Source organism: Diadema antillarum, unplaced genomic scaffold (genome assembly GCF_040938485.1).
Source record: "Diadema antillarum isolate AM-2024a unplaced genomic scaffold, OU_Dant_1.0 seq00001057_RagTag, whole genome shotgun sequence".
Classification (NCBI taxonomy): domain Eukaryota; kingdom Metazoa; phylum Echinodermata; class Echinoidea; order Diadematoida; family Diadematidae; genus Diadema; species Diadema antillarum.
In genome coordinates this window covers 607,459-635,141 of record NW_027271885.1, presented here as the reverse complement: position 1 = coordinate 635,141, position 27,683 = coordinate 607,459, and the positions used below count along the sequence as shown (strand labels likewise).

Sequence of the window (27,683 nt, the reverse complement as noted above, 5' to 3'; positions counted from 1 at the left end):
GTGATGGTGGTGATGATGGTGGTGATGGTGGTGATGGTGATGGTGGTGATGGTGGTGATGGTGTGGTGATGGTGGTGATGATGGTGGTGGTGGTGATGGTGGTGATGGTGTGATGATGGTGGTGATGGTGGTGATGGTGGTGATGGTGGTGATGGTGGTGATGGTGGTGATGGTGGTGATGGTGGTGATGGTGATGGTGGTGATGGTGGTGATGGTGTGGTGATGGTGGTGATGGTGGTGGTGGTGGTGATGGTGTGGTGATGGTGGTGATGGTGGTGATGGTGGTGATGGTGGTGATGGTGGTGATGGTGATGATGGTGATGATGATGATGATGATGATAGGATGATGATGATGGTGATGATTTTTGATGATGGTGATGATGGTGATGGTGTGGTGATGGTGGTGATGGTGGTGGTGTGGTGATGGTGGTGATGGTGATGATGGTGATGATGGTGATGATGATGATGATGATGATGGTGATGATGATGATGATGATGATGATGATGATCCACAACATTTTTATAGCACCATATACACATACATATGTGTTGTAGAAACATTCAAAGGCACAGACTCCTCCAAGAGAGTTACCAACTGAATGCCTGGTGAAAAATGTGAGTCTTGAGTGAGGCTTTGAAGTGATCCATCTTGCTAGACTTTACTTGTCCTAATAAGTCAGTTTGCAGTTCGAAATACGCGTATAGTACAATGATCTCTGAACCACAGACTTTTGAAAACATGCATAGAAGTCAGAGCAGTTGAAAAACAGCCAACTTCGAAGGTAAAAGTGATGATGTACAATTTGTACATGTAAGTGCTGGCTTTTGTTAACTTGGTCAAGAAGAATATACATTGGCCTGTACATGCCGATGTGCACCTGTTTATACATGCATATTTTAACATAGTTTTCCTGAAGACCTAAGTAGTATGTCAAAACAATTACAAGCCGCTGACCTTTGTCTGCACATGCTCACTTTGTAACTGTCAATAATAATGATGATAATTATACTACTAATTATAATACTAGGGGGTATTTACATTGCCCTTTACCAGTTAGTCTAAGTGCTCAAAACTGCAACTATTGGAGCTTATTCATGTGCTCTTGTAGCTGTAACCCTGGGTGATTTACTATCAAGCTGGTATGAAGGAAATGAAATGATCACAGATATGTAAACTTGTAAGATCTAATAATTGAAAGGAGCAATGTTTGTAAGTTATCCATAATGCTATGACTGTGCATCAGACCTGGCTCCTGGAATGATACAAAATTCAAAGGTTCAGCAGTTTGTGTAGCAACTTTTCATCAAGCAGTAAAAATCTGCTCAGAGCTACGTGAATATACTCCTGTTCTTATGTACAAATCTATTCTCCGGGTAGTCTTTATGATTTCTTTATGATTATGACTTCTTTTGATTACATTACAGTTTTTGATGGCTTCTTGATATGATAGTGCTTGTGATTTATCAGTGTCAAATGAAAGATCTGGAGGAGGGTTGTAGATAGGCTTGGTTTGTCATGGTCAAACAAGAATGGTACATATGCACCTCAAAAGCTGAATTTTGTTGCATTGGGGGCACATGTAGATACAATAAGAAACAAAACAATCATTCTATTTCTTGAAGTGTAGCAGTTCAAAATCTAACTTGCAGAATTTTAGCAGAAAAGAGAGGAGAGGAAAATAAAAGTGACTAAATTGTAGGAGATCACTCTCACACTAGGATAACTTTAAATATTTCTCTTTATTGCCCTCTTCGCACTAAGGTTACTACTGTACAGCTGGTGCTGACCAGCCTGTAGCCTGCCAGGCAGGGAGGTACAACAATGAGACTGGCCGGTGGTCCTGTAGGAACTGCCCTGCAGGTTTCTACTGCACCCAAAACACCACCGTGCCCGAGGAGTGCGACGCCGGCTACTACTGCCCGCTGCTCACCGCCACTTGGAACGAGCACCCATGTCCGGAGGGGACGTTCAACAACTTGACCGGTCAGCAAGAGGAAGGGGACTGCATCCTCTGTCTGCCTGGGTAAGTCATGGGGTCATTCGTTTGGTCAGCGGGGCGGTCAATGGGGCAATAGGATTTTTTCTGCTAGCCTCACTAGATAGCTGGGACTGTGGGAGGATGCTGACTGAACTACTGTATGCGCAATATATTTCGCGAGTGGTTTAATTCACGATCATGGAGTACTGTACTGAATAGAGAAATGTACATGCGTACGTCACATTGACATCGGGAACAGAGTCAATATTTTCGCGTGTCTTTAATTTCGCGAATAGCACCTGACTCACAAAATTAGCAAAAATAAAAACGTTGCAAAATATTCGGCGTATACAGTACCTGCTAGATGTTTGCCCAGTGTAGAATTGTCTGGATAGGTAGGAAGGGGGAGGAGGAAGGGGTGTTAGTTGATGTAATTGTCTGCTGGTGGTTGGCTGCAAGCACCTACGTAAGCACAATATAATTTCTTGTCAAGCAGGTTGTACGTGCTTTAAATTCTCATATTGATACATGTACCTTCTGTAATTCTTTGAGTTCACATTGTCTCAAATATTGGCATTGGAAACTTGATTGAAATTAGAGAACATTTTTACAGTGGAAATGAAGTATCTCTTTCTGCACGCTGTAAAGTACAAGAATATATATCCGTAACTTTGAATTGATACAGAGCCTTTCGCTGCATCAAAAGAAAATAATCCTCTTCATCTTTAACTTTGAGATTTAGGTGATCAAAGTCATGGTCGGCATTTTGATATTCTTCCCTGAATGTTTCATTAGTATGACTGAATAAATGCTCGTTGTGTTTGTAGACGATACTGTGAGATCCCTGGCCTGTCCTGGCCCACCGGGGAATGTGATGCCGGCTGGTACTGCATCAACGGCTCCCAGTTCTCCCAACCAACGGAACCCTCCCAGGGTGGGCGTTGCCCAGTCGGGTCATTCTGCCCCCAGGGGTCGGTTTATCCAACCTCCTGCTCACCGGGGATGTACTGCGATGTCGAGGAGCTTGGGTCTCCGGCTGGGAACTGCAGCGCCGGTCACTACTGCACCGGTGGGGCCGTGGTTGCCAGTCCAGATGGAGCAGCATCGGGTGAGTGTTAATAGGCATGGCTCCTGGCATGAGCACTGCTTCCTGATGATGGAGGTGATGCTGTGCAATTCTGTTACCATAGTGACTGAGATGATGGATGAGGATATGAGATTAAAGGCATAATTTACCATTTGCACGTGAAACAAAAACCCAGGATTTGAGGATTTGAGATTAAAGGCATAATTTACCATTTTCACATGAAACAAAAACTCTGCATTAGTGCTTTAAGATAGTTCTAAAATGTGAGTTAAGGATAGATACAACCGGTGTAAAAAATTGAATCCATAAAACTGATGTTAACTATTGTTAATTACACAAAATGTGAACAATAGTTATATTAAAAATGTTTCCAGACTAAACTGTCTACAGTTATGGTTAATTGAGAAAAATACTGAGATATCTCCTCATATTTTAGGCTTTATTGGAAAAATTTAATGTGGTAGAATGTTTCGTAATACAACAGACCAACACATATGCATCAAATGCGATATCTTGAAAAGTTTTTGAAATCACTGCTCCCGAAGGTAAACATGACCTTTAAAGAAGAAGAATAGATTTCATGCTATGAATGATGATTTTAATGTTAAGGCAGTTCTCAAAATGGTTTTGTTGATGTTAATGTTAGCTTTTCTGCTGCTAATGATATGGAAGGTTACAATTATGTTGATGACAAATTTGATCATTGATTTGATGAGATAGTGAGGCTAATTGTAATGATGATGACAAGTTTATTAAATAGTGTTTGGATGAAGATAATGAAGATGTTGGTAGCAAAATAATCAAGATGATTACAGAATTATATCTGCAGCTTTAGAGAACCTGTACCGTTGTTAAAGGAGAAGATAATGATGATATTGGCAGCTAGATAGTGAAGATTATTACAGAATTATACCTGTGGCTTTCGAGATCGTGTACAGTTATCAAAGGAGAAAATATCCATATATTCCATATACATGTAGTTTTGCCTCAGAGTTGGAATTGTCGGAAGGTGTGTTATATTTTTGTAGTAACCCAAGAGTCTTTCCCCCTCTCTTTCTGACGTTTTTCTTTGTCTCAGGTGACATATGTCCAACCGGTCACTATTGTCCATCAGGAAGCTCTGAACCGCAAGAATGTCCCCCTGGAACTTTCCTCAATACAACTCAAAATGAAGGTGAGGATGTTTTCTGATTAGAAAATTATAGTGAGATGTAAATGACACATCTTCTCTTTAGAACGATATTTGACTTGTGTTTCTTGTATATGAAAAGAGATTAAATCATAATTACGTGTTGACTAAGTATATATTAGTATCAAGAAATACTTGAACATATTGAGGTATATGAAACAACTAAGTATCTTAGGGATAGCTCTCTGAAGCCTCCCTGATTTTGATTTGTAAATGCTGGTAGCCCTGGAATTTCCATTCTCCTGTGTCTTCCCTACTTTTTAGTAATGAGCTATTCTCTGCAACATCATGCTCCTTTTCCCCTGAATCCAAGAGTTCCCTCTGCTTGGAGCAATAGAGTACCGAAGTGATGATGTCACAGTCTTTTGTTACAGCTCGGATTGGAACCATGTGTGAGCATAGTTAGCAACGTATGTATATTGTTCAGAGATGCTTTGGACAGGTGAGGTTGTTGAGATCCAGTTTCTATGGCAATGAATGGCTCTGACATCACACTTTGATATTCTATTGTAATCCATGTCTGAATTTCAAAACATTACAATCTATGTATCTTTGACCATCATCTACTGAACACCTTTCAGACTTGTCAGACTGTATAAGCTGCACCCAAGGCCGGTATTGTTCAGGCTACGCCAACAGTGAACCAACGGCGGACTGCGATGCGGGCTACTACTGCCCGCCGGGCCAGAACGTGTCCGACCCTTACGAATACCGCTGCCCTCAGGGTCACTACTGTCCAGTGGGTAGCCCCGAGGCCATCCGCTGTCCGGCGGGCTACTACCAGGACCAGGAGGCCCAAAGTGACTGCAAGACTTGCCCCGCCGGCTTCTACTGCGACAACAGACTGGAACCTGTCGTCCTCTACCAGAATTCCACCTGCCCCGAAGGTTTGTGACTAGCCCTTCTTCAGCAGAAGAATCTAAGCTGATTTGTACAATCACTCAATATTAGATGTTTGTGAAAGAGAATTTAATTACCGTTGACCCTGTGGCACTCTATTTCTACTCTGAACAGTTTGTTTTTCAATCTGTGTTTTCCTTTTGTAGTATGAATCTCACATTGAGTACAAAGTATATCAGGATGGCCAATTGAGACTCATCAGTAGTCTGGGAGTCACCAACTCTAAAATTTTGTCACAGACAGTGAACATATGAAGCAAATTGTGTTTCTCTGTCCAGATTTGAATGGCTCAGTATGTCGTGGTGGATGTAAAGAGTTTGATTTGCAAAATGAATTAAGTGCCATTTTAAACATTGTGAAATGAGTCCATGAGCAGATAGTGCAAAATGAAACATTTCCAATGATACGTCACTAGTTGCCTAACAAGGAATATTCTTGTTAATAGTCATGATCACATTATGGCCTATATTTTCCTATCATTTCCTCTGGTTTTTAACAGGTTTGATATCAAAGGTCTCAAATTGGCAAAAATGGAGTAAACTCCTTTTGCAATCAAACTCTCAATCTTTCAAGTTTTTTTTTTTTTTGACTTGTGTTGTGATGATCAAATGACTTTGATATTTTGTTTTACTCTCAGGTTCGTACTGCCCTCCTGGGACACGCTACCAGGATGAGTTCAAGTGTCCGCTGGGAACCTACAGTAACCTGACGGGACTCAACGAGAGCTCCCATTGTTCCCCGTGTCCTGGAGGCTTCTACTGTGGCGAGATGGGTCTTACCGAGGCCACCACGCCCTGCTTCGCTGGGTGAGTGAATTGGGGAAGTCCCTAACCTTTGGGGAAAGCCCCAAACCTTTGGGGAAAGTCCATTAGTTTTGGGGAAATCTTTTACCATTGGCTCATCCATACCTGCTGAGCATTGCTGGAGTGTGGGAGTGGCTTCCTATCTGTACACTGGCATTTAAATCCCTAACTACCGGATATTTTTTTAAGGGATGTCAATTTTGATTGATGATCAATAGTACATATAGTTTTCAATGGTTGTCCCTTTTTGGCGTCTATTACCAACCTGTATCTAGCCAATAGTGTGTTTGCAAATATTTTCAATTCATTTACTCAACTCTCTAGCTATTTGCTCTTTGAAGATAATGCTTGTCTCTTATTTTTTCTTTTGTCATTCATTTCATTCAAATTCTCATTTAAACTCTCATGCCGAAAGTTACTTACTTTTCACATTTTACTGGCTGCTTGCTATGCACCTGTTCAAAGTACATCAGTATTGTATTATAGTACTTAACATGCAATATGATAGTCTTAGCACTTTGGGCATTACTAAAGTCCACGAAATCTGGCTAAAGAGGGTTTATTAGAAACGGGAAGGTCACTTAATTCCATGAGGTCAACTTTTTCAATCTTCGAGTGAGATGAAGTGCAGTTGCTTGGTAATCTTGATTTCAGTAAGACTTTGCTGGAAAGTTTTTAACCTCACAACACCTCAATTTGTTATATTTGTAAAGTATCCTGATTTGAAAGACAAGTATTTTCTTATCAGTTTGCTTTCATGAAGACCTTGCTTAAGAAGTTCTTGTGTTCTCACGGTCTCAACTTGACTTGTTATATACCATCAAAGCCTCTTGATTTGAAAGATCAATATTCTCCTGTTGTCTTCTGCCCGCAGATATTACTGTCGCATCTATGCCCAGAGCAGCACGCCAAACCAGACGACAGATGCCAACGTCTGTCCCGTGGGTTACTTCTGTCCGGAGGGGACCACGGAGCCCCAGTCGTGCCCCCCTGGGACTTACTCCGACACTCCCCAGCTGGAGAGAGAAGACCAGTGTCTGAACTGTACAAAAGGTAAAGGCAGCCGTAGCAGTAATTATCTCTTAGAATGTCAGTGTTGTCACATTGCAGAATATTGTTTCTGGCACCACCACCACCAACGATACTTCCTACATTTTTAGCAGTCAGGTGAGAGTTGGGATATAGTGATGATGTTTGTGCTTAATAATAAAGTTGATGTGATGTTGGTGACATGGATGTTCTTAGTAATGATAATTACAATAAAGATGCCTTGAATAGTCAGCCAATGATTTTGACGATTGTGATGATGGTGTTGATGGTGGTGATTGATAGCAAAGATGAAGACTATGATAGTGTTGGTGTCAATTGATGAACTTAACAGAACTTAACAGAATGTTTGTTTGTTCAAGAAAATTACCTTTTCTTGGTGTACATGACTGTGTTTTCTTTTAGTCCACAATCATTCTCTGATACCACTTCCCCTGTACGTGCAATCTTATGGCAGAAATTGAAAGTGTGCAAAGCTGACTCAAAGAGCACTGTAAGACATGTATACCTATAAACTGTGGTGTGTACCATCCTGGTAGTAATCATGCATCTTCCCAAATGTTTTGTCATCCATGCAAATCGTGCAGGTTGGTTCTGTGGTGACTACCACTTGACCGAGCCAACCGGACTCTGCTATGAGGGCTACTACTGTCCATCTGGGTCATCCAGACCCGACCAGGAGGAGTGTCCAGTCGGTCACTACTGTACCAACGGGACATTTGACCCCACACCATGTCCAAGAGGTCAGTCAGGAAATAGTCAATTGCCTGTAAAAATGAAATTTGTATAGAAATTCTATAGAAATTCTGTAGAAATGACAAACTTCATGCATGCGTATCAGAATTTCTCCAACGTAATTACTAAAGACCACGTGTATGTGGATAGGAGGGGTGGGCTTCAATCACTTTATTTCAGTGGTGTAAAGAAACTTGTGGAAGTAATTTGCAGAAAGATGGTCTGGACGGACAGATTTACATTTTGAAAAGTTGGAACATCTCCGTGAATAAATTTAATCGGATGATGCACGTGATTATCCCCAGCAGTCTCTTCAATGTTGACAGTGTGCAACAGATTAATCCAAGAACATGTAAATTATATTCCAAACTCTATGTGGACCATTTTGTGTCAGCTGTAAATTCAGTTAAAGCAAAAAATCCTTGGCTTCTGGCTATTAAAATATTTTGGCACTAATCAAATTTTACAAAGATTTAGTCTGGACCTTAGCATAGGGTTAGTACTTGTAGTTTTGCTTGACCTTGATATGTTCAGTTGCTGTCAGTTTTACTTTGCAGGAAATGAGACAGTATCTTTTTTTTTGTTGTATAATATGAGACCCAGAGATGTAAGATCAGGGCCCTGTTTCACTACTACTAGATATTATCAAGCCAAACAATGAATCCAAGGTTGGGACAGACTCGGATCAGGTCTACAATGTACACTGTAGATTGGAAAGATTCTTAGACATCCAGGATGTATTCTATAACGTGGCAAGGTGGGCACAAGATGTTGTTCCCAAATGACTTAGTGAAACACTTCTGTAACATCTGAGGACTGATTGATCCTAAGATTGACCCTAAGATCAGTTGAATTAAACTTACGATTGATCGTAGAGCTATGAAGTGAAACAGCTCCCTCGCTGTCGTGAAGAGGATTAATGACTGAGAGATTGTCTTTGCAGGTCGCTACTCCAATGACACGATGAAGGCTGCGGACACTGACTGTTACCTGTGTAGTGGAGGCTATTACTGTGAGACAGAGGGTTTGACGGAACCTACTGGTGAATGTGGAGAAGGTATGGTGGAAATCGAAAGTAGCTATTTCCCCCTTTTTCTTGAAACCTTATTCAATTCTCAATTCAATTCATTTTGATATGATTTGATTTGATTCAGTTCTATTCAGTTATATCCAATCCGATCCTGTCCAATTCAATTCAATTGATTTAATTTAATTTAATTTAATCTAATTTAATTAAATTCAATTTAATTTGATTTAGTTTAATTTGATTTAATTTAATTCAATTCAATTCAATTCAGTTCAATTCAATTCAATTCAATTCAATTTAATTCAATTAATTCAATTCAATTCAATTCAATTTAATTCAATTCAATTCAATTCAATTCAACTCAATTCAGTTCAGTCTAATCCAATCTAATAATCCAATCCAATTCAATTTTCATTTCCATTTTTTCAAACTCTTTCATATACAACAATTACAACAGATTGATGTTATACCAAATATATAAACATTCATTTGAAAGCAGAAGAGAAAATGGGCAAGTGCATATCAAACCTACATGAAACTACAAATACACGTGTATGTGCTAAATTTTAATTAACAATGCACAAAACTTTCCAACATGAAGCATTATACAAAAATATTGAAAATTTCAGCTTGCACAGTATGTTACAAGGCTCATCTTGTGTAAGATCGATTGTAGTTACTGTTTGTAGTGGATGAGTTGTTGGGGGAAGACTGGTAAAAGCAAACTACTACTGGGCTAGAAACTTCTGGCGTATTGGCGTTGTGTCTTTTCCACGCTGGCTGTGATGATGTGATGTGAAGTGCTGTATTTCATCGAGTTTGCCTTCACCTTTTGTTGTGGCTGGACACAGGCTACTACTGTCCACCAGGAACCATCCACAGGGAGCCCAACACCACCTACTGTCCAGTTGGTCACTACTGCCCGGGGGCCGTGTCCTACCCGATTCCGTGCCGCAACAACACCTACGTCAACTACACCCACGCCGTCCAGTGCAACCCTTGTCCGGCCGGCTACCACTGCAAGGCCTCAGGTGTCCAGGAGATTTGTCCTGCTGGCTACTTCTGTCCCGAGGGCACAGGTCAGTCCTTTTAAATTGGTCTTAAAATCACAAGAACATCCTCTAGACTGCTCGTGGTGTTACAGCTGGACTCCTTTTTCGTAATCTTGTTACCCATTACAGACTAATAGTGTTGCTGAGAAGAAGCTAATATTGTAGGTTGAGAATAATAAGGGTGTTAAGTTGCCACAAAACCCATAGTGTTTAAGACAATTTAAAGCCCTTCTCATTCTCAACAGATGTTATATACTGTACCTAGACCCTCCTGTGCTAGATTCATACTGATTTTTTACAAAATACATTGTACACATGACCGTAAAATGGCCAGCATCACTGTGGCTGACCTGGTGTTGCTTATTAATTATTGATGCTACCCCTCTTGGTGTGGGAGACGAAAAGTATAGAGTAAGGAAACAAAGAGTTGTAGCTGTCATGATAATTCATTCACATGTTGCCATAGTGTGTTTATAGATTCATAATCATTAGGATTGGTCAAGTTTGAATAAACTGAAATCGATGATAAATGTGTTCTACAGACTCTTCCAAGCAGGATGTAAACACTTGTGCTGTAATAATGCTCTCAAGAAGATAAATCATTGGCTTCGCATTCAAATTATTCCTTCTGACCTTTCACCTTGTGGTTGCTTAGGCTATGACCTCATGTCTTGCCCCCGAGGGACGTACAGCCCTCAGGAAGGACTCTACGACGTCAGTCAATGTCTGCCGTGTTCGTCCGGTATGTACTGCGACCAAGAACATCTGGACGCTCCGACCAACGACTGCAACGCCGGCCACTTCTGCGCCTATGGAGTTGACCGGTCTCAGCCGGACGGGAACAACGACACGTGCCCCCCGTCGAGCAACACGTCCTGCGCCTACTACGACGGCCACCAGACGGGATACGGTGGCGTCTGCCCAATTGGATTCTACTGTCCTATCGGGACCACCCTACCCATCCCTTGTCCCAACGGAACTTATGCTTCCACGGAAGGACAGGCAGAATGCACGACTTGTCAAGCAGGTAGGACAGCTAGATTTAGCAGTCAAGGCATTTGATACCAAAAGAAATCTACAATGTATGATGCTTTCAAAAAATTGTAATCATCCTAATAGCTATTTTCTACTTGTATTCACACAGACCCGAAGTTAGCTGTGACACTCGAGTCTTGAAAAACATTAATTTGTGTGTGTACACCTACGTACATGCAAACAAATGGTTAATTATTGTGATAGTATTGTATGGTGAAAATCAGTCCTGCTTGATATTTTGAAAGCATCGTGACAATTTTCCCTGCCATGCATGTGTGAATTGTAAGTGGAGACTTTATTATTTTTTCAAAGCCCATAAGGCCACTCAACTTGCCACAGTAGGTCCACAAAATTAGAGGTCCTGCATCCTGTTGTGATCACTGATGATTTTTTTTTAAACATTGCATTTGATTTGTCCTGCCCAATTTTTGTATTTTGGCCTATTGAGTTGCATGTAGTACATAACTGCCCTTTCTGATACTTATGCAATGTTAATTGAGTAATGATGATGGTATTTGTCTCTTTTTAGGCTACTATTGTCCAGAGGGATCTACAGGCTATGACACCAACCCCTGTCCCGCGGGTCACTACTGTCCACCTGGAACGACATTTGCAGAGCAATACCAATGTCCATCAGGGACGTTTAATAACCAGACTATGAGTCAGAATGCCTCAGCCTGTATCTCATGCACTGGTGAGTAAAATCTTCATTACCTCCATCACAGTCATCACTACCATTAACACCACCACTACCATCATCATCATCACCATAGTCATCATTTTACTCGTCATCATCCTCATCATCTTACTCATCACCATCATCATCATCATCATCACAATCATCATCATCATCATCATCATCACCATCATCATCATCATCATTATAATTCTCTTCCAACATCATCTTACTCATCATCGTCACCATGTGACCACCATCATCATCATTAGCAACATCATCACCACCATCATCATCATTAGCAACATCATCATCATCATCAGCAACATCATCACCTTAACCATCATCTTCATCATTGTCATCATCATGACCATCATCACCACTATGATTACCACCATCATCATAAATCATCTTCTGTCAGCATCTTACTCATCATCGTTTTACCATCATCACTACCATGATTACCACCATCATCATAAATCATCTTCTGTCAGCATCTTACTCATCATCGTTTTACCATCATCATCATCATTGCCATCAACATCATCATCACCACCACCATCATCATCATCATCATTGTCGTCATCATCTTTATCATCATCACCACCATCACCTTCCGTCATCATACAATTCATTGCCGTGATCATCATCATCATCATCATCACCGTCATCACCAGCATCGTCATCACCATCATCATCACCATGTGTATATCTTCATCTTTATATAACCAGCGCTATCATCATTACCATGTGCTACCATGATTATTATTTTCACCATTATGTTTTTCACATTGCTCACCTTCATTACTGCCATCATTAGAACTTTCTATCATTAACATATTAGTCACCATCTGATTGTAATGATCATCTTCATCATCATTAGTCACCAACTAGTACACTGTAGATGATAGTTATAAATGTATATGTTTGCAGAGTTGTTGATGAAAATAACCATAAAGTTTAGCCCTCTGAAGCTGATGGATCCAGGTGTTTGCGGGAAAATTATCAGGTTAATACATATTTTGATAGTCTTTGAGGTAATTTTACTATACACATTTGTGACAAAATAATGCACTGCCATATACTCAGAATGGTACAGGATACAAAATTGTAACACTGTCTGACCTGAGATGGAATGGTATCATTTAAAAGATTACTCTATGATTCCTTCCCAGCTGGGTACTACTGCCCAAGCCCTGCCCTGACGTGGCCGGTGGGTGAGTGCGATGGGGGCTACTACTGCCCCGGTGGCGATGACACAGCCACGCCCACCACAGAGTGCACCATGGGATACTACTGCCCTCAGGGCTCGGGTCAGCCGATTCCGTGCCCCGGTGGCGAATACTGCGCAGACGACCGCATGAGCAACACGTCGGGACTCTGTGACGCTGGCTACTACTGTTTCTCCAAGGCAACCGTTTCTGCACCTACTGATGGAAATGTCACAGGTTTGTATAATTTTGAGTGCAAAATACGTAATAGCACTGATGATGTGATATTATTCAGCCAGTTTTAAGTAATGTATACGCAGTTATTTTCTCATACAGATATTTTTGCGTATGGGGAGGTCATAGATATTTCATAAGATGTTGGTTTCCCGAATTGATGCCTATGCTAACTCAAGTGCACTATTACCCTATTTGATTGAAACATTTTTATGTGATTTGTGAAAATTACACCCTCGCAAAAATAACAGTTTATACAGTAGTAATTATTTGAGTCTAAGTGAAAATATCTGGAGTAAGAGGTGTATATTAAGGTTTTGCAGAGCATGATATGGAAGTCTGTAGTGTAGAACATTGCATCAAAGTATTGCAGTGCATCAAGGTGTGAGGCCTGGTGCATATTGAGTTTTCATAATAGAGCACACTATTGATTGTAGCTGATAAGTCCTAATGTTTCAGCATTGTATTTGACTAAACCTACACGTTGTATAATGATTATGAAACCCTGAAAGATATGGATAGCACCATTTCATTAACATTCAAGAGTTTGTTATTTTTCTTATTCTCATTTGCCTGTTATCAATGCAAGAGTTTTTGTTTTGTTTTGTTATTCTCGTGTGCCTGTTTCTATTTAAATCTTGTCACTCTGTTCAGGTGACGAGTGCCCCATGGGAGCCTACTGCCCCCAGGGTAGTGCCTCTCCATCCCTCTGCGACGCCGGCTTCTTCTTGAACAGCACCCGCAATGACGAGGAGGCGGACTGCTTGAGCTGTATCCCGGGGTCGTACTGCGCCGGCAGCGGCAATGCAGTACCGACAGACCAGTGCTGGCCTGGCTACTACTGTCCCTCTGGGCAGAGGGAGGCAACCCCAGCAGAATACAACTGCACCCTTGGTAGGATCCTAGTTTTATTCTGCACCTTTCTTTGATATTGCCTCCTCTGTTCATCTAGAAATACTTTAGCATGAATCGTAAGAATGCACTATCAGGTCAGATTGTAACAAGTGATTTTGAATACCGTGACATCATAATGAATGATTTTAGATGTCTTTCCTCAGAGACAAGTATTTAACTGTTCAGATATCTACTAAATGTTCACAATGTCTCTATCCTGTAGCTTGCATGGGCAGACTACAGGAAACCTTGGGTGATATGTCAAATTTTTGCCTCCAGAGATAAAAAGATTGTGGTGTATGGTGGTGCCATTTTCTATGTGGGTGTGTTCCTTCCATATGTTGTACCTTGTTGGTTTTAGTTGTAGATGAGCAAAAGGCTACTGTGACTCATTGAGCTCAAAAACTAATGGACTGATTTTGATTGCTCAAAAACAGTCGTGGGTTGATTTGATATCACATAATTCTTCGCAGGTCATTACTGCCTGCGTGGAAGCCCCACCCCCGTGAGATGTCCATCAGGCGAGTACCAGGACGAGGTCGGCCAATCAGAATGCAAGGATTGCCCGGCTGGCTTCTTCTGTGACAGCACCATGGAACCTGTGGTCCTCTACAATGACTCCTACTGTCCTAAAGGTCAGTGGCTGCCTGCAAATCTGACTTTAATCTTTTTCCTCTCTCTCTGTCAATTTGGCAGAGACGGTGACGTGATAAGGGTCAGGGTTGTCAACATGATAATCCAGAGGATAATGATGAGGATGGTGATGATGATGATGATGGTGATGATTGTGATGACTGTGGAAATAATGATGGCTATGGTGATGATGTTGATGGTGATGATGATGGTGGTGGTGATGATGATGGCGACGATGGTGATGGTGATTATGATGGTTATGATGGTGATGATTGTGATGAGAATGGTGATAAAGATGACGGTGATGATGACAGTGATAATGATTTTTATGATGATAATGATAATGAGGGTGAGGATGATTAGGATTATGATGATTATGGTGATGGTAATGATGATCACTATGATGATGGTGATGATGATGATGATGATGATGATGATGATAATGATGATGATAATGATGAGGATTGTGATGATGGTGGTGATGGTTGTGATGGTGGCGATGATGACGATGATCATCACACAATGATGGTGATAACGGTGGCGATAATGCTGGTGATGGTAATGATGATGATGAAAATGATAAAGATAAAGATAACTCTGTGATTCTATTACTTTCCTTAATAGGTTTTTACTGCCCACTGAAGACAGAATACTCCAGCCAGTTCCCCTGCCCCCAGGGTACCTTCAACAACCTGACCCACCGAACCAACGAGGGAGACTGCCAATCTTGCAGTGGAGGATTCTACTGTGACCAGGAGGGGCTGGAGGAACCAGTGGCAGAGTGTGCTGCAGGTGATGCACCTTCACTCGTAACTATAGCAACAGATGATAGTGCATTACATCCCTACCTTCTCTCAGTACTGATAATTTTTTTGACCTTACTCCCTAATTTTGTCAGTGACTTATTCCTGATGTATTACCTGAATAGTGCTTCATTTTTTTATGGCCGTTAGCTGTTGGCCCTTAAGACTTTTACATCTACTGTAGATTCCATTATTATTGTTATTATTATCATTTTTTTTTAAAACTGGGTTATCAACTGCCAGGTGAGGTACTGAGGATCTAGTTCGAGGAGCAGTTTGGTTTCAGGGATCATGTATCCTTTCTTAACCTGTAAAATTCTATATAGATCTTGTATGTTCATTATTAACCCCTTGAGGGCGAGTCCCGAGTACACTCGGGAAGGGGTCTATGGGAAATGTGTGTTGTAGCAAAATCAGTCTGTCCTCAACGGGTTAAAGTTGATAGATGTTGAGAATTTACGATCAGATGTTGCAGTATTCCCAAGATAAATTGGTGAATGAATACTGCATATGCCATGTATTTAGTGAGTCTAATTTGTTGTGAATCGGGACTTCCCCACAATTTCACGAGTGGTCGAATTCGCTATTATGGAGTAAAGTACTGAATGGAGAAATGTATGCATGCATGTCACATTCATGTTACATGGGGTCAGAGTTGATATTTTCAGATGTTTTTGAAATGGGGAAAATTAAAACCTCATAAAATATGTGGCATATACAGTACTCATCAAGCAGAATTTGTGATCGTAACTTTGTCATGTCGTATTTCACCGAATTCCAGGCTACTACTGCCGGTTGGGTTCCAACTCGTCCACGCCCACCTTTGATACGGATAACGACGAGTGTCCAGTCGGTCACTACTGTGTCCAGGGGTCCGCACAGCCCCAGGCTTGTCCGCCAGGCACCTACAACCCTTCCACTCGCAGGGAGGCGGTCAGTGAGTGCCTGAATTGTACGGGAGGGCGCTATTGCCCCGACTACGGGATGAACACCACGGGACCGCTGTGCCAAGCAGGTGAGGATGACACTTTACTGCATAATTTCTCTGATTGTGCATTGTAAATCTGCTGAGAATTACATCACACTCTATTCTTGACAGCAGTCTTTTGATTACATGCCGACACCAGCTTGTTCTTTCTCGTGTTGTGAGTGCTGTCTTTTATTCTGTATCATACTCTGTTGTTTTATATGCTGTAAACTCATACACAGACTCGCTGAAAAACAGCCCTGAGGCTGATTTTTTTTTAAACTGTATTAAAATAAACAAAACAAACAAACCAACAAAGCAAACAAACCAGTTCCAGTCAGACTGAAGGATGCTATGTGTATGAACCATAATATAGCCCTGGCTCGGAGTGTTGATCTTTTCCTGTATTCTTAGCCCTGTGCAGAGATGCCAGCTGTTACTTTTTACAGTATTTTGAACTGTTTGATTTGATCTCACTTTGAAATAGAAAATGTCAAAGTTGAACTTTAATTTTCTGCATTTTGCAGCTTGAGGAATTAAAGATAATATGTTGTCTCATCTTTATATTTGTCTGTTTATGATGTTCTTGGTGATTGATTGATTGATTGATTGATTGATTGATTGATTGATTGATTGATTGATTGATTGATTGATTGATTGATTGATTGATTGATTGATTACTTTATAGTCTCCTCTGGAAATTCTGTGTACATTGGATATCTCAACAAAACAAACATTAAATACATCACAGGTATACCACAGACATATCACAAAATGTTATTAAAGCTACAATGGTTGTAACTCATAGTAACATACGATAACATGACTGTACAGTTTCAGTTTCAGTTCAGTTCAGTTTATTTATTTTAGCACGGAACCTGCTTCAGCCAGTGGCTGTACTTCAGCTGGTCCGTGCCCGATAAAATCACATCATACATCATCATACATCATACAATGACAAACATATCAAACAACAAAGAAAGACAAAAATACAGTGTACAATACATTGATTAAATACAATACACCGTAAAGACTCAATACATTAACCTGACATTTACAACTTAACAAAAACTATTATATCACTTTTATACTGTTCTTTGACTTTTATGGAGATATCTTCTCTTCCTTCCCTCTACAGGTTATTTCTGTGAATCAGGAGCAGATGTGGCAACATTCCAGGAGTGCTACGAAGGAACCTTCTGCCCTGAAGGGTCCCCCATGCCCAGTCTATGTAGCCCAGGCTCCTGGTCGGATATGAGGCGTCTCACAGCACAGTCTGAATGCTACAACTGCACAGGTACAGTACTGTAAACACCTGAATCCCAAGACTAGTAGTAAACTGTCAGCAATGTACACATGCACAACTCCAAAGGAAATATAGACTGTCACAAATATTCCAATACCTGGTCATCAATAACTGGCACAGTGAGACTTTCAAGATAAAAAGCGAGCTCTTCTTAAAATTGAGTAAAAGACAGCAATGAAGTTACAACATTTTTCTTCAAGTAGAAATCTGAATTATTGGCCACACAATTATGTGTAATGAGCGCCTTCTGCTCAGTTTTATCAGATTGACTTTAGACAATAAAACATGATGAACTGACAATTGATTGATATGAAATGAAGCCAAGAAGCAAACACACATGCCGAAGACAAATGAAGACTAAATGAACAAACATGCAACACCAGTTGTCCTGATGTCACATTTGTCTGAGTGTACAAAGCTGGCATCGTGTTTTGATCTACTTAGGAAATAAACATTTACACTGTTGTGGGCATACTGTAGATTTCTGGTAAACATTGCATTGAAGGTACAGATTCACATCTTCTTTCAGTTCAGCAGAAAGTATTCATGGAGCATGCATTTTATGATTAGTGGACAAGGACTTAGAAGGACAGGGCTATACAAACCAGGAAACTTCTAGATCATTTTCATCATGATAGTCATAAACATCTTTTCTGTTTTAAGTTGTGGTTTTTTTTTGGTCCTTGTTGATCCATCTTTCTATAGAACCAATAATCATTGTTAGTCAGTTATGTTCTTTATTTTTGTTGAACCAAAACATGGAAATATATTCAAGTCAAACCAGAACAAATTCCTTGATACTAATTTGCTTAAAAAAAGCTAACTGGCTAATGGACAAAGCTTTGTCTCTTCTCACTTCTAGCGGGCTACTACTGTCCACGTAGTGGTCAGACTGCCTCAGACGACCTCTGCTGGGGTGGATTCTACTGTCCTGGTGGTCAAGATGAGCCAAACCCAGTGGAGTACCAATGTCCAGTCGGAGTCCACTGTCCCAACGGCAGCGCCTTCTACTTGTCCTGCCCCGGAGGGTCTTTTGCCAACTACTCTGGAGCGTCGGAGTGCGACATCTGTCCGGAGGGTTTCTACTGCACTCCGGTCACTCCGGTCAATGCCTCCCTCAATGCTCAGCCCTGTCCACCAGGCTACTACTGCCCCTCAGGTAAGAGTTGGTCAGGGGTCAAAGGTCAGCGGTCACACACTGCAGGTTACTCTCAAAGGTGTATGTGGGATTCTCTGTTGGAAGAATGACTAAAGGAAGCAAGTGACATTCTAATACGTTATGTATGTTCAAATTTTAAGGAAATGCTTTCAGTATGGATTTAATTTGGGAAAATATCAAGATAGATTAGCCTTTACTGTAGACGTGTGAGTACTGTTAACTGCTTGGAAAGCACAAAACTGTGATTTTGTTGATAGTGCCAATGGAGAAGAATAAAATGTTGTAGGAGGGCAATTTGTCACATGCTTCCTTTTGTCAATGTAGGGCATTACGGATACATGTTAGATGTCAGTGACTGTTTTGCTGTATGAAACCAACTTCATCAAACATCGAGGTAGCAAGTTTTTTGTGTAATTTGAGAGTTGGAATGCAGATGTTCATTCCACACTTTCATTTTGATCTCAGATATTCACCTTTATGGGGTTTCTTTCCACCAGGCACCGGTATGGACTGGCAGCCATGTCCAGCGGGGACCTACAGCGCTGCAGAGGGCCTGACGAGGGTGGGCGAATGCTTGCCCTGTGACGGAGGGCAGTACTGCGAGGGACCTCATCTCACCGAGCCGAGCGGCAACTGCTCTGCAGGTAAGGGGGAGAGGAAGGCTTGCGGGGTTGCCACTTGGTGAATGTTTCTAACGTAGACTATTTTTGCATGTGTTTTTACTGATGAAAGCCACCATGGGCAAACATTAGAACTGTTTAAAGCTCATGCCCATGTACTGTAAGCTTAGTACGCCTCTGAGGGAAGACTGGTATGCTTGCATCATAAATTTACTGTATTTGCCAAATATTTCAAGAGGTTTTTACTGAGCTTTTTACGACTCAAACAACGCACAAAATTATTCACTCTGATCATGACAGGAATTTGACATACACATGTACATGTTTTTCTCTTTATTGCTGTACACCACTATCATGAATTTAATCCCTCGCAAAAAATTAAACTTGCTAAATATATGGTGTATATGTAGCTTACCAGCAAAGATGAACAAGGTTAAAGGAAATGGATATCAGCCAGATTGTGCTATACACTGCATGTCAAAGTTTTGTCATTTTTTCATCTCTTATAGTCTCCTATTCTCTCTCATAATTATTTTCCTTCGTTCTATATTTTCCCTCCTTCAGTGTGCATTGAAATGTTAATTTATTGGTTTTTTTTTGTATGTGATATGTGTTTTATAAAAATGGTTTATTATTAGTTGTTACTTTTGCCATTGCCAGGCTACTACTGTACATCAGGAGTGGACCGTCCCGATCCAGGCGCCGATAATGACACTCTAGTCAACTCTACCTGTGCTTGCCCAGCTCAGACCTACTTCACTGGTAAAGACCTTCAAATTAATTTTCAGCTGATAGTATGAAAACTAATGGAAGAAGGAGCAGAGTTTGATATGCTATTGATCTATTGAGTATCAACTATCTTTGATAGTACATTGAACATTCTCCAACTTCATCAGATTCAGAACCTTTATCTTTAGAATGATGTGCAGTCAGTGCTGCCTATAAACAATTAAGCAACAGAAATAGTCTTGTGTGTTTGTGTGTGTGTGTGAATTTAGCCAAATGATGTGTGAGGCAAGTGGGGTTAAAATGTTGGTTCCCACTTCATTATCCTGATTTTGTCTGTGGTTTAGAGGAAAATATATGATATGCACTTTGCTTGAAAGGTAAACAATGTGTTGAAATTGATATTGTCAAATGTTGTAGGGATGCACATACAATGTGCTAATAGATAGCAAAATATGTAACTGGTTCCAGACTTACTTTTTTCTGATTGGCTAATAGATACTGCAGGTTGGCATGATTTTCAGTCATTGTTTCTAATGTAATGGCCTTATAATGTGTATGTACAATGTACAGCCCCTGTACAAGCATTGAGTGCAGTGTTTAACTGTTATCTGTTTCATATTCCAGGTGAAGGGGGTATTTGTCCCATTGGCCACTACTGTCCTGAGGGATCGTCAGAACCGATACCGTGTGAAGCGGGAACCTACACCAGTATCCCCCAGCAGGCCCTGTGCACCGTCTGCCCCGAGGGGTACTACTGCCTGGCCAACGCCACCGAGTTTGAGAGCGCGAGGTGCCCCATGGGTCACTACTGCCCCAACGGCACCGAACATGCCTACCAGTTCCCGTGCCCGCCGGGTACCTACCAACCGCAGCTCAACGCTGAGTCCATGGACGAGTGCCTGCCCTGTCCGGGCGGCAAGTACTGTGCCGGCTACGGGAACAGCAACTACACAGCGGAGTGTGACGAGGGGTGGTACTGCACCCTCAGCGCCTACACACCCAATGGCACCGACAATGGCGGAGAATGCCAACCTGGTTTCTACTGTCCAATGGGTGAGTCACCACGACATCGAATGGTTTGTGTTTTCGTCACCTGCCTGGAGGAACGGCTCCAGCTAGCATGACATTTCACTGCAAAATCAAATTTGTCTGTGTAACATGTAATTTGACAGAATTCGAAAGTTCTTTTCATATGACATGATCATCATTTCTTTGGTGATTATTTTTTTTAGCTAATGAGGATTAGGGACCTTCTGCCAGGCAGGCAGTGTTGAAACCTGCCAAATGCCCCCGATTTGTCAGAAGGCTTACTGAAAAATGTAATTATTTCTTCATGTCCCTATTAAATGAGATACAAATCGTACAAACCCCACTGATTTGCAAGTTAGAATTGCCTATTGATATGCATGTTACACACAAATATCTTTCTGAAAGTTTTCTGGATATTCCATGTTTTTTATGTGTAAGTGATTGATTCTATGACACTGCCTTTGGGTACGTTATTGTCAGTACTTAAATCCTCATTTTGTCTGTTAACATTATATAACACACAGGTTCGGATGCCCCCATCCCCTGCACACCTGGCTACTACTGCGACATATCTGGGCTCGCCACCCCGACCGACATGTGTGCCCCTGGGTACTACTGCTCCCTGGGGGCCACTAGCCCCACCCCAACAGACGGAGCCACAGGGGACGAATGCCCGGCAGGGTTCTACTGTGGGGAGGGGTCGTCCTACCCCAGCGCTTGCCCCCTGGGGACCTACACCCCTGCCCTGAGGAATGAGAACATCACGGACTGTCTGGACTGCACACATGGACAGTACTGCGGAGAACACAACCTCACAGCGCCCTCAGGTGTCAAGTCTTGTTATTCTCTTGCCTAAATCAAAGTCTTTGGAAAATGTTGTAAAAACATAAACTTTAAGATAGAAAATGACACAAACTATATGAAGCAGCCAAAAGTGTATAAAAGTTACTTGCGATCAACTAACAGTGTTGTGCTTATAGTAGGCGAGGTGAAAAGTGTTAAGTGTTCGAAATGTTTATTTATGATACAGTGTAGGTCCTTTTGCATGAAATCTAACTTGTTTGATATTCATTAATATCATAGTGATTATGTAATCTTAGCAGTCGTGATTGTGAATGATAAGACACACATGATTATAGTATACTCCATATACAATGTATTTATTTAGTGGGATTTATATTTTCATAAATATTGTGAGCAAGGTGCTTTTCACAAATTTAACAATGCACATTATTTTCAGCTCTGATCTTGATATGAATGCGACATACACATGCACTTGTCTCCACTTATTATTATATATTCCATTATCACAAACTTTTACTAAATCCGTTGGATGTTTCAATTCCAGAAAAAAAGAGACTTGCCAAAAGTATGACAAGTGTAGAGTACTCAGAAACGCTCTGTTTAATATTCTTTGTGATGTTTCTGATTGTATAGGAAACTGTAGTCGGGGCTTCTACTGCACACCGGGTCAGCAGGTTGCCGACGCTGCCCCCTGCCCGGTCGGCTACTACTGCCCTGAGATGACCTTTGACCCCATCTTGTGTCCCAGTGGTACCTACCAGACAGAGGAGGGCCAGTGGACGTGTGACACTTGCCCACCTGGCTACTACTGTGACAAGTAAGTTATCGATTTGGGCAACCAGCTAAGATGCCAGTTTGTTTTTTGTATGATTTCATTTTGTGATGTTAGCTGTGTACGTTTCTGTCAACTTGTCCATTAGTATTCTATTTACTATCAGTTAGGGCATTTGAATGTCAACACTCATACATATACAGTATATAAGGGTAGATGCTCAATGGGTGTGAGTACTTTTGTGTGTGTTTATATGTATGCATACGTTGCAGTATTTGAAGAATTCTGTAGATGATTCCATTAAAACAGATACAGTCAACTCATGGCAACGTCTTTCTTACCTCTTCTGTTTCAATCTTTTCCCCTTTGCATTCCCAAACATTTTTTTGGTGCTCCTTTTCTTTCCTTTTTCACACTCTTTCTCTCTGCCTTGATGTCTAACTCTTTGCCTTTCCATCTCTTTCTCTCCATCTTCCTATCTTCTTCTCTCGCCTTCTCTCTCTCTTTTCTCTCTTTCTTGGCATCTCACTGTCCCTCCACTGTCTGTCTGTCTGTCTCCATCTGTCTATCTTTTCCTTTCTGTCTGTCTGTTTGTCTCTGTCTGTGTCTGTTTGTCTCTGTCTATCTCTGTCTGTCTGTCTGTCTATCTCTGTCTGTCTATCTCTGTCTATCTCTGTCTGTCTATTTGTCTGTCTGTCTGTCTGTCTACTTGTCTCTGTCTATCTCTGTCTGTCTATCTATCTCTGTCTATCTGTCTGTATATCTCTGTCTGTCTGTCTGTCTATCTCTGTCTGTCTGTCTGTCTATCTATCTGTCTGTCTGTCTGTTTTACTTACTCCAGCTCCAATGGAGTAGTGACGGCCAACATCACCTGCCCAGCTGGTTACTACTGCCCGGCCGGCACCAAGCGGGCGGACGAGTTCCCCTGCCCGAGGGGTACCTATGGCAACGAAACGGGCTACTCTGACGAGTCACAGTGCACTCCGTGTTCAGGTACTCCTTCAATGTAGCTTAGTCTGTTTTTTAATAGTTTATATGTGTTTACAAAAAACCTTTGCCTTTATATTCAGCAATTATAAATAGATCACAGTACAACTCACAATACAAGTGATTCATTGGACCCAATGGAAGAACAGAATCATTCTACTTAATGTAATAACGAATCTTAAATGGGCAATCCATTAATTTTGTAATCTTTGATTTAAGTTTTTATGATATGGAAAGTTTTCTATGTTATTTTTAGTGTGAAATAGAAAACAAACAAACATTATAAATATATATTCTGTCATTCCTTTTGACCTCTGTTGTGAAATGTCCATTACCATGTTTGAGAAGCATCTAGGCTTACATGTAGCTTTGATCCAATTATGAATACATCCATTGTGTTTATTTTTATTTCTTTGTTGATCTCCACCAGTGAGATTCTTGCATGACATACAGTAGATTTGCGATGCTTTGTGTTCGAACTACTTTTCCTGCCGTGACATTTGACCTAAGAGTGTGGCACTGAAATTTATCTTCATGGCAAATGCTTTCTGTCCATTTTTGGAGGTTGACATATGCATGTAGTGTCTGTTTCATCTCAGTATTTGATTTTCCACTTCCTTACAACCATTCATGGAGAACCAACTCTGACAGCTTTAATACAGTTTGTTTGAAAGAGCAAAAAAAACCAAAACAAAACAAAACAAAACAAAACAAAACAAAACAAAACAAAACAAAACAAAAAACCAACAACCGCATTGCATTCTTTGTAACAGGTGGTTACTACTGTGAGGAGGTTGGCCTGACCTCACCCACAGCCATGTGTGCTGCTGGTTTCTACTGCCGACAGTACGCCAACACATCGACACCTCGACTCGGCTATGATGCAGACGAATGCCCTGCAGGTAAAGAGAAAAAGATCTAAGGATGACCAAATTGCAATGAGCTAGATCACACAAGATTTGAAGATGAAATTTCGAGTTGAATGCTGTGGAAGTATGTTTATGGTGCAGAAAATAGAAAGTAAATCTGGGATGTGTGTGGATAAACTGGTGTGGAGAAAGGCTTTATCACAGTCAGAGCATTGCTTTGAAGTGTCATACATGAACCAAGATATCTGTAGCCTTATGAGAAGGAACTGCACATGTGTAGTGATCTGTGATAACTGATAAATTCAAACATGTACTAAGTAGAGTAGACAGGAGCCAGTACATATGCAAAACTTTTGCTGCAGTATCAAAAGACATATCGTCGCTGGGGCGACAGACCTCGTATCTACAAAATGTCAAATGTTCAGGAGAGCCAAAAAACATAGCGGCCAAAGCACTAAAGCAAATGGGAAAGCCTTTCCTTTGAAATGCCGTGGTGGCTTCATATTTGAAGTAAGACAGTTCGGATTTGGACAGGATATCACTTAACCCATTATTTGACTATTAATAAAAAAAAAAAAAAGTTATTTTCACCAAAATTGCAGATACAAGGTCTTGTCACCCCAGCGATGATATTTTGATTTGCAAGTACAATAACCTAGTCAGAAGACTGATTTTATATCTTCATGACTCAAGAAGTTACTATGGTAATGGAAGAAGACATATAGTGACACAGCAGTCATATTTCTATAACTGCATTTTCAAGAATTTTCCCCTGGAATTTGTTTCTCTGTAGGCTTTTTCTGCCCAGAGGGTACAGCTGAGCCATACCCTTGTCCAGCCGGTACCTTCAGCGCAGCTGTGGGTCTCCACAACACTTCAGAATGCACCCCATGTCTGGCGGGCTACTACTGCGAGAGTGTCAACCTCACAGAGACTGAAGGTAAGGGGGCTGGCCTGACAGAAAATGTGTCATTGAATGGGAAGCATCTTGTTAGAGGAAGACAAAATAGGGCAATGCCTGTTCGCAAAGCATTGTGGGAAGCTTGGCAATGCATCGTGGGAGTCTGTAGGAAAATCTCCCTCCTGTACCAGTAGCAAATAATTGTTATTGGTGTAATTGTTGTGCAACTTTTATGTTCATGTGCCACACCCAATGTTTGTATCATTTCTGGTATTGCTTTGATCTCAGTGTAAGTTAAGATTGCTGAAAGGTAGTGACTGTCTTTGAATTAAACAACATCATGTGTGTGTGTGTGTGTGTGTGTGTGTGTGTGTGTTGGGGGGGGGGGAATGTTTTTTGAAGGGAGATGGTTACTTCACTGGATTCATTGGGTGAATATGTTAAACATTCAACCTAGATCAGATTGTAACATAGAGTTTAGAAAGTTATTTTTAGTTGTGGTGATTTGCAGAAGGCATTTAAAGAAAAATTAAGGAAGTACAAGAATGACTTTGCCATCTTTAGTAAGACTCATTTATGAGGAGGTAAAGGTATGAATGGTTTTAGTTTGGATAGCACATGGTGTGTGTATAGGACATTTGATGGGGATCAGGGAGGGTTTCCACAAGAAAGGTCTTTCAGAGATTCCAGTCTATTGGTAACACTAGGGTTATATTTACCAAATATTCATTTTGAGCGGCCCGTCAATTCATTTTGAAACAAAGAATCATAAGAAGTCTATAGTGAGACCTTTACACCATTACCTTCATCTTCACAGGACCCTGCGAGCCTGGCTACTACTGTCCAGTTGGATCCTCGTCTCGCACAGAGGTCATCTGCACTCGTGGCGACTACTGCCCGGTGAACTCGGACGTGCCGACCGGCTGTCCAGAGGGGACCTTTAACCCCTACTTGGGCCAGGACGCAGTGGAGGACTGCACGTACTGCACGCCAGGAAGCTACTGTGAAACACAGGGTGGGTACAGCAATATAAGCCAGATCGCAGTTTCAGTTTGCCCATGAGCAGAAAAAATGTCATTGGTACCGACCATCATGTGTGTTTTTAAATTCACTGAGATAAGCATATGCAATGAAATTATTCATGTAACAGAGCTGCCTAGTCTCCCTGATTCTGCAGAAGTCTCCCTGAAAATGTCAAAATCTGTTCATATCTGGAAAAGAGAATATTAAAATCTCCCTGATTTGGGATTTATTTTCGGCCATTGAAATGCATGAGACACACAGATATCTCCCTGATTGCCGTGTGGAATCTTTCTGATTTGGATGTTGGAATGTTGGCTGACCTGAATCCGTCATGTTATCCATATAAGTAGTGCTTGCCAACACACCCATCTGAGATATGGTATTTTGGCAATTTTAATGATAGACAAAAATTGTTCATGCAGTCAGTTTGATCCTAAATGAATGAAGGTGGATGCTTCCCCAAGTGTTAACTGACGGACCATTCTGATTACCTGGTCTACTCAAGTTTGTTCTCTGTTTGAACATGATTCATGAATTCCACGAATTGTCTCATCAAGCAAGCTTATGCATTATATCGCTGTGAAAAGAAGTGAAGTGTCTACACAACTGAGAAAAAGGAGGGTCATTTGATCACATTGAATGCGCACACAAGTTACACAATCTCCAAACCCCATTATTCTAGATTTTGGACTCTTTTTACTATAGAGAAAGTATACTTTTCTAGCAGCATTCTACATATCCACAGCAGAACAGAAAGGCACATCAGGACTGAAAGTCGGGTACACCAACTTTTGTTATTCTACTTTTTGGACCTCTAAATACAGCCTGTACTCCAAAACTACTCATCATCCAGGCGAATTGCATCAGCAAGACAAATTTCGTGGTAAAGCTTTCCAATATATTACAAGCAAATTCCATATGGTGGAAGATGAATTCCAAGTACTAGGTTTTGGCTTTAATACATTGATTGATTTCACTGCAGGACTGGATGCACCGACAGGACCCTGCGAGCCCGGTTATTACTGTCCGGCCGGACAAAACTCTTCACGCCCATATGACTACCCTTGCACGGTTAGCCACTACTGTCCACTCAACTCCACCGAGCCACTGCTGTGTGAGAACGGAGCGTATATGAACCAGACCCATGCCTCAGAGTGCTTCGTCTGTCCAGAGGGATGGTAAGGAGAGAAGTTGTTGTGGAAGTGACATTGT

The 27,683-nt window shown here is 41.2% G+C and overlaps 1 protein-coding gene across 1 annotated transcript in view; it reads left to right on the top strand.

The window, feature by feature from the left end:
- LOC139743198 (uncharacterized) overlaps positions 1-27,683 on the top strand; it is a 151,072-nt gene that overhangs the window by 21,805 nt on the left and 101,584 nt on the right. Inside the window, exons 20-45 of the mRNA XM_071653697.1 lie at positions 1,763-2,024; positions 2,807-3,087; positions 4,145-4,240; positions 4,837-5,142; positions 5,793-5,961; positions 6,833-7,011; positions 7,593-7,748; positions 8,684-8,797; positions 9,619-9,846; positions 10,475-10,846; positions 11,384-11,548; positions 12,706-12,978; positions 13,630-13,869; positions 14,343-14,504; positions 15,127-15,294; positions 16,087-16,320; positions 17,411-17,569; positions 18,441-18,737; positions 19,235-19,381; positions 20,018-20,119; positions 20,711-21,139; positions 21,640-21,942; positions 22,553-22,736; positions 23,533-23,684; positions 26,266-26,463; positions 27,454-27,649. Coding sequence (XP_071509798.1) covers positions 1,763-2,024; positions 2,807-3,087; positions 4,145-4,240; positions 4,837-5,142; positions 5,793-5,961; positions 6,833-7,011; positions 7,593-7,748; positions 8,684-8,797; positions 9,619-9,846; positions 10,475-10,846; positions 11,384-11,548; positions 12,706-12,978; positions 13,630-13,869; positions 14,343-14,504; positions 15,127-15,294; positions 16,087-16,320; positions 17,411-17,569; positions 18,441-18,737; positions 19,235-19,381; positions 20,018-20,119; positions 20,711-21,139; positions 21,640-21,942; positions 22,553-22,736; positions 23,533-23,684; positions 26,266-26,463; positions 27,454-27,649 — 5,572 coding nt within the window. The remainder of the gene's footprint in view (positions 1-1,762; positions 2,025-2,806; positions 3,088-4,144; positions 4,241-4,836; positions 5,143-5,792; positions 5,962-6,832; positions 7,012-7,592; positions 7,749-8,683; positions 8,798-9,618; positions 9,847-10,474; positions 10,847-11,383; positions 11,549-12,705; positions 12,979-13,629; positions 13,870-14,342; positions 14,505-15,126; positions 15,295-16,086; positions 16,321-17,410; positions 17,570-18,440; positions 18,738-19,234; positions 19,382-20,017; positions 20,120-20,710; positions 21,140-21,639; positions 21,943-22,552; positions 22,737-23,532; positions 23,685-26,265; positions 26,464-27,453; positions 27,650-27,683) is intronic.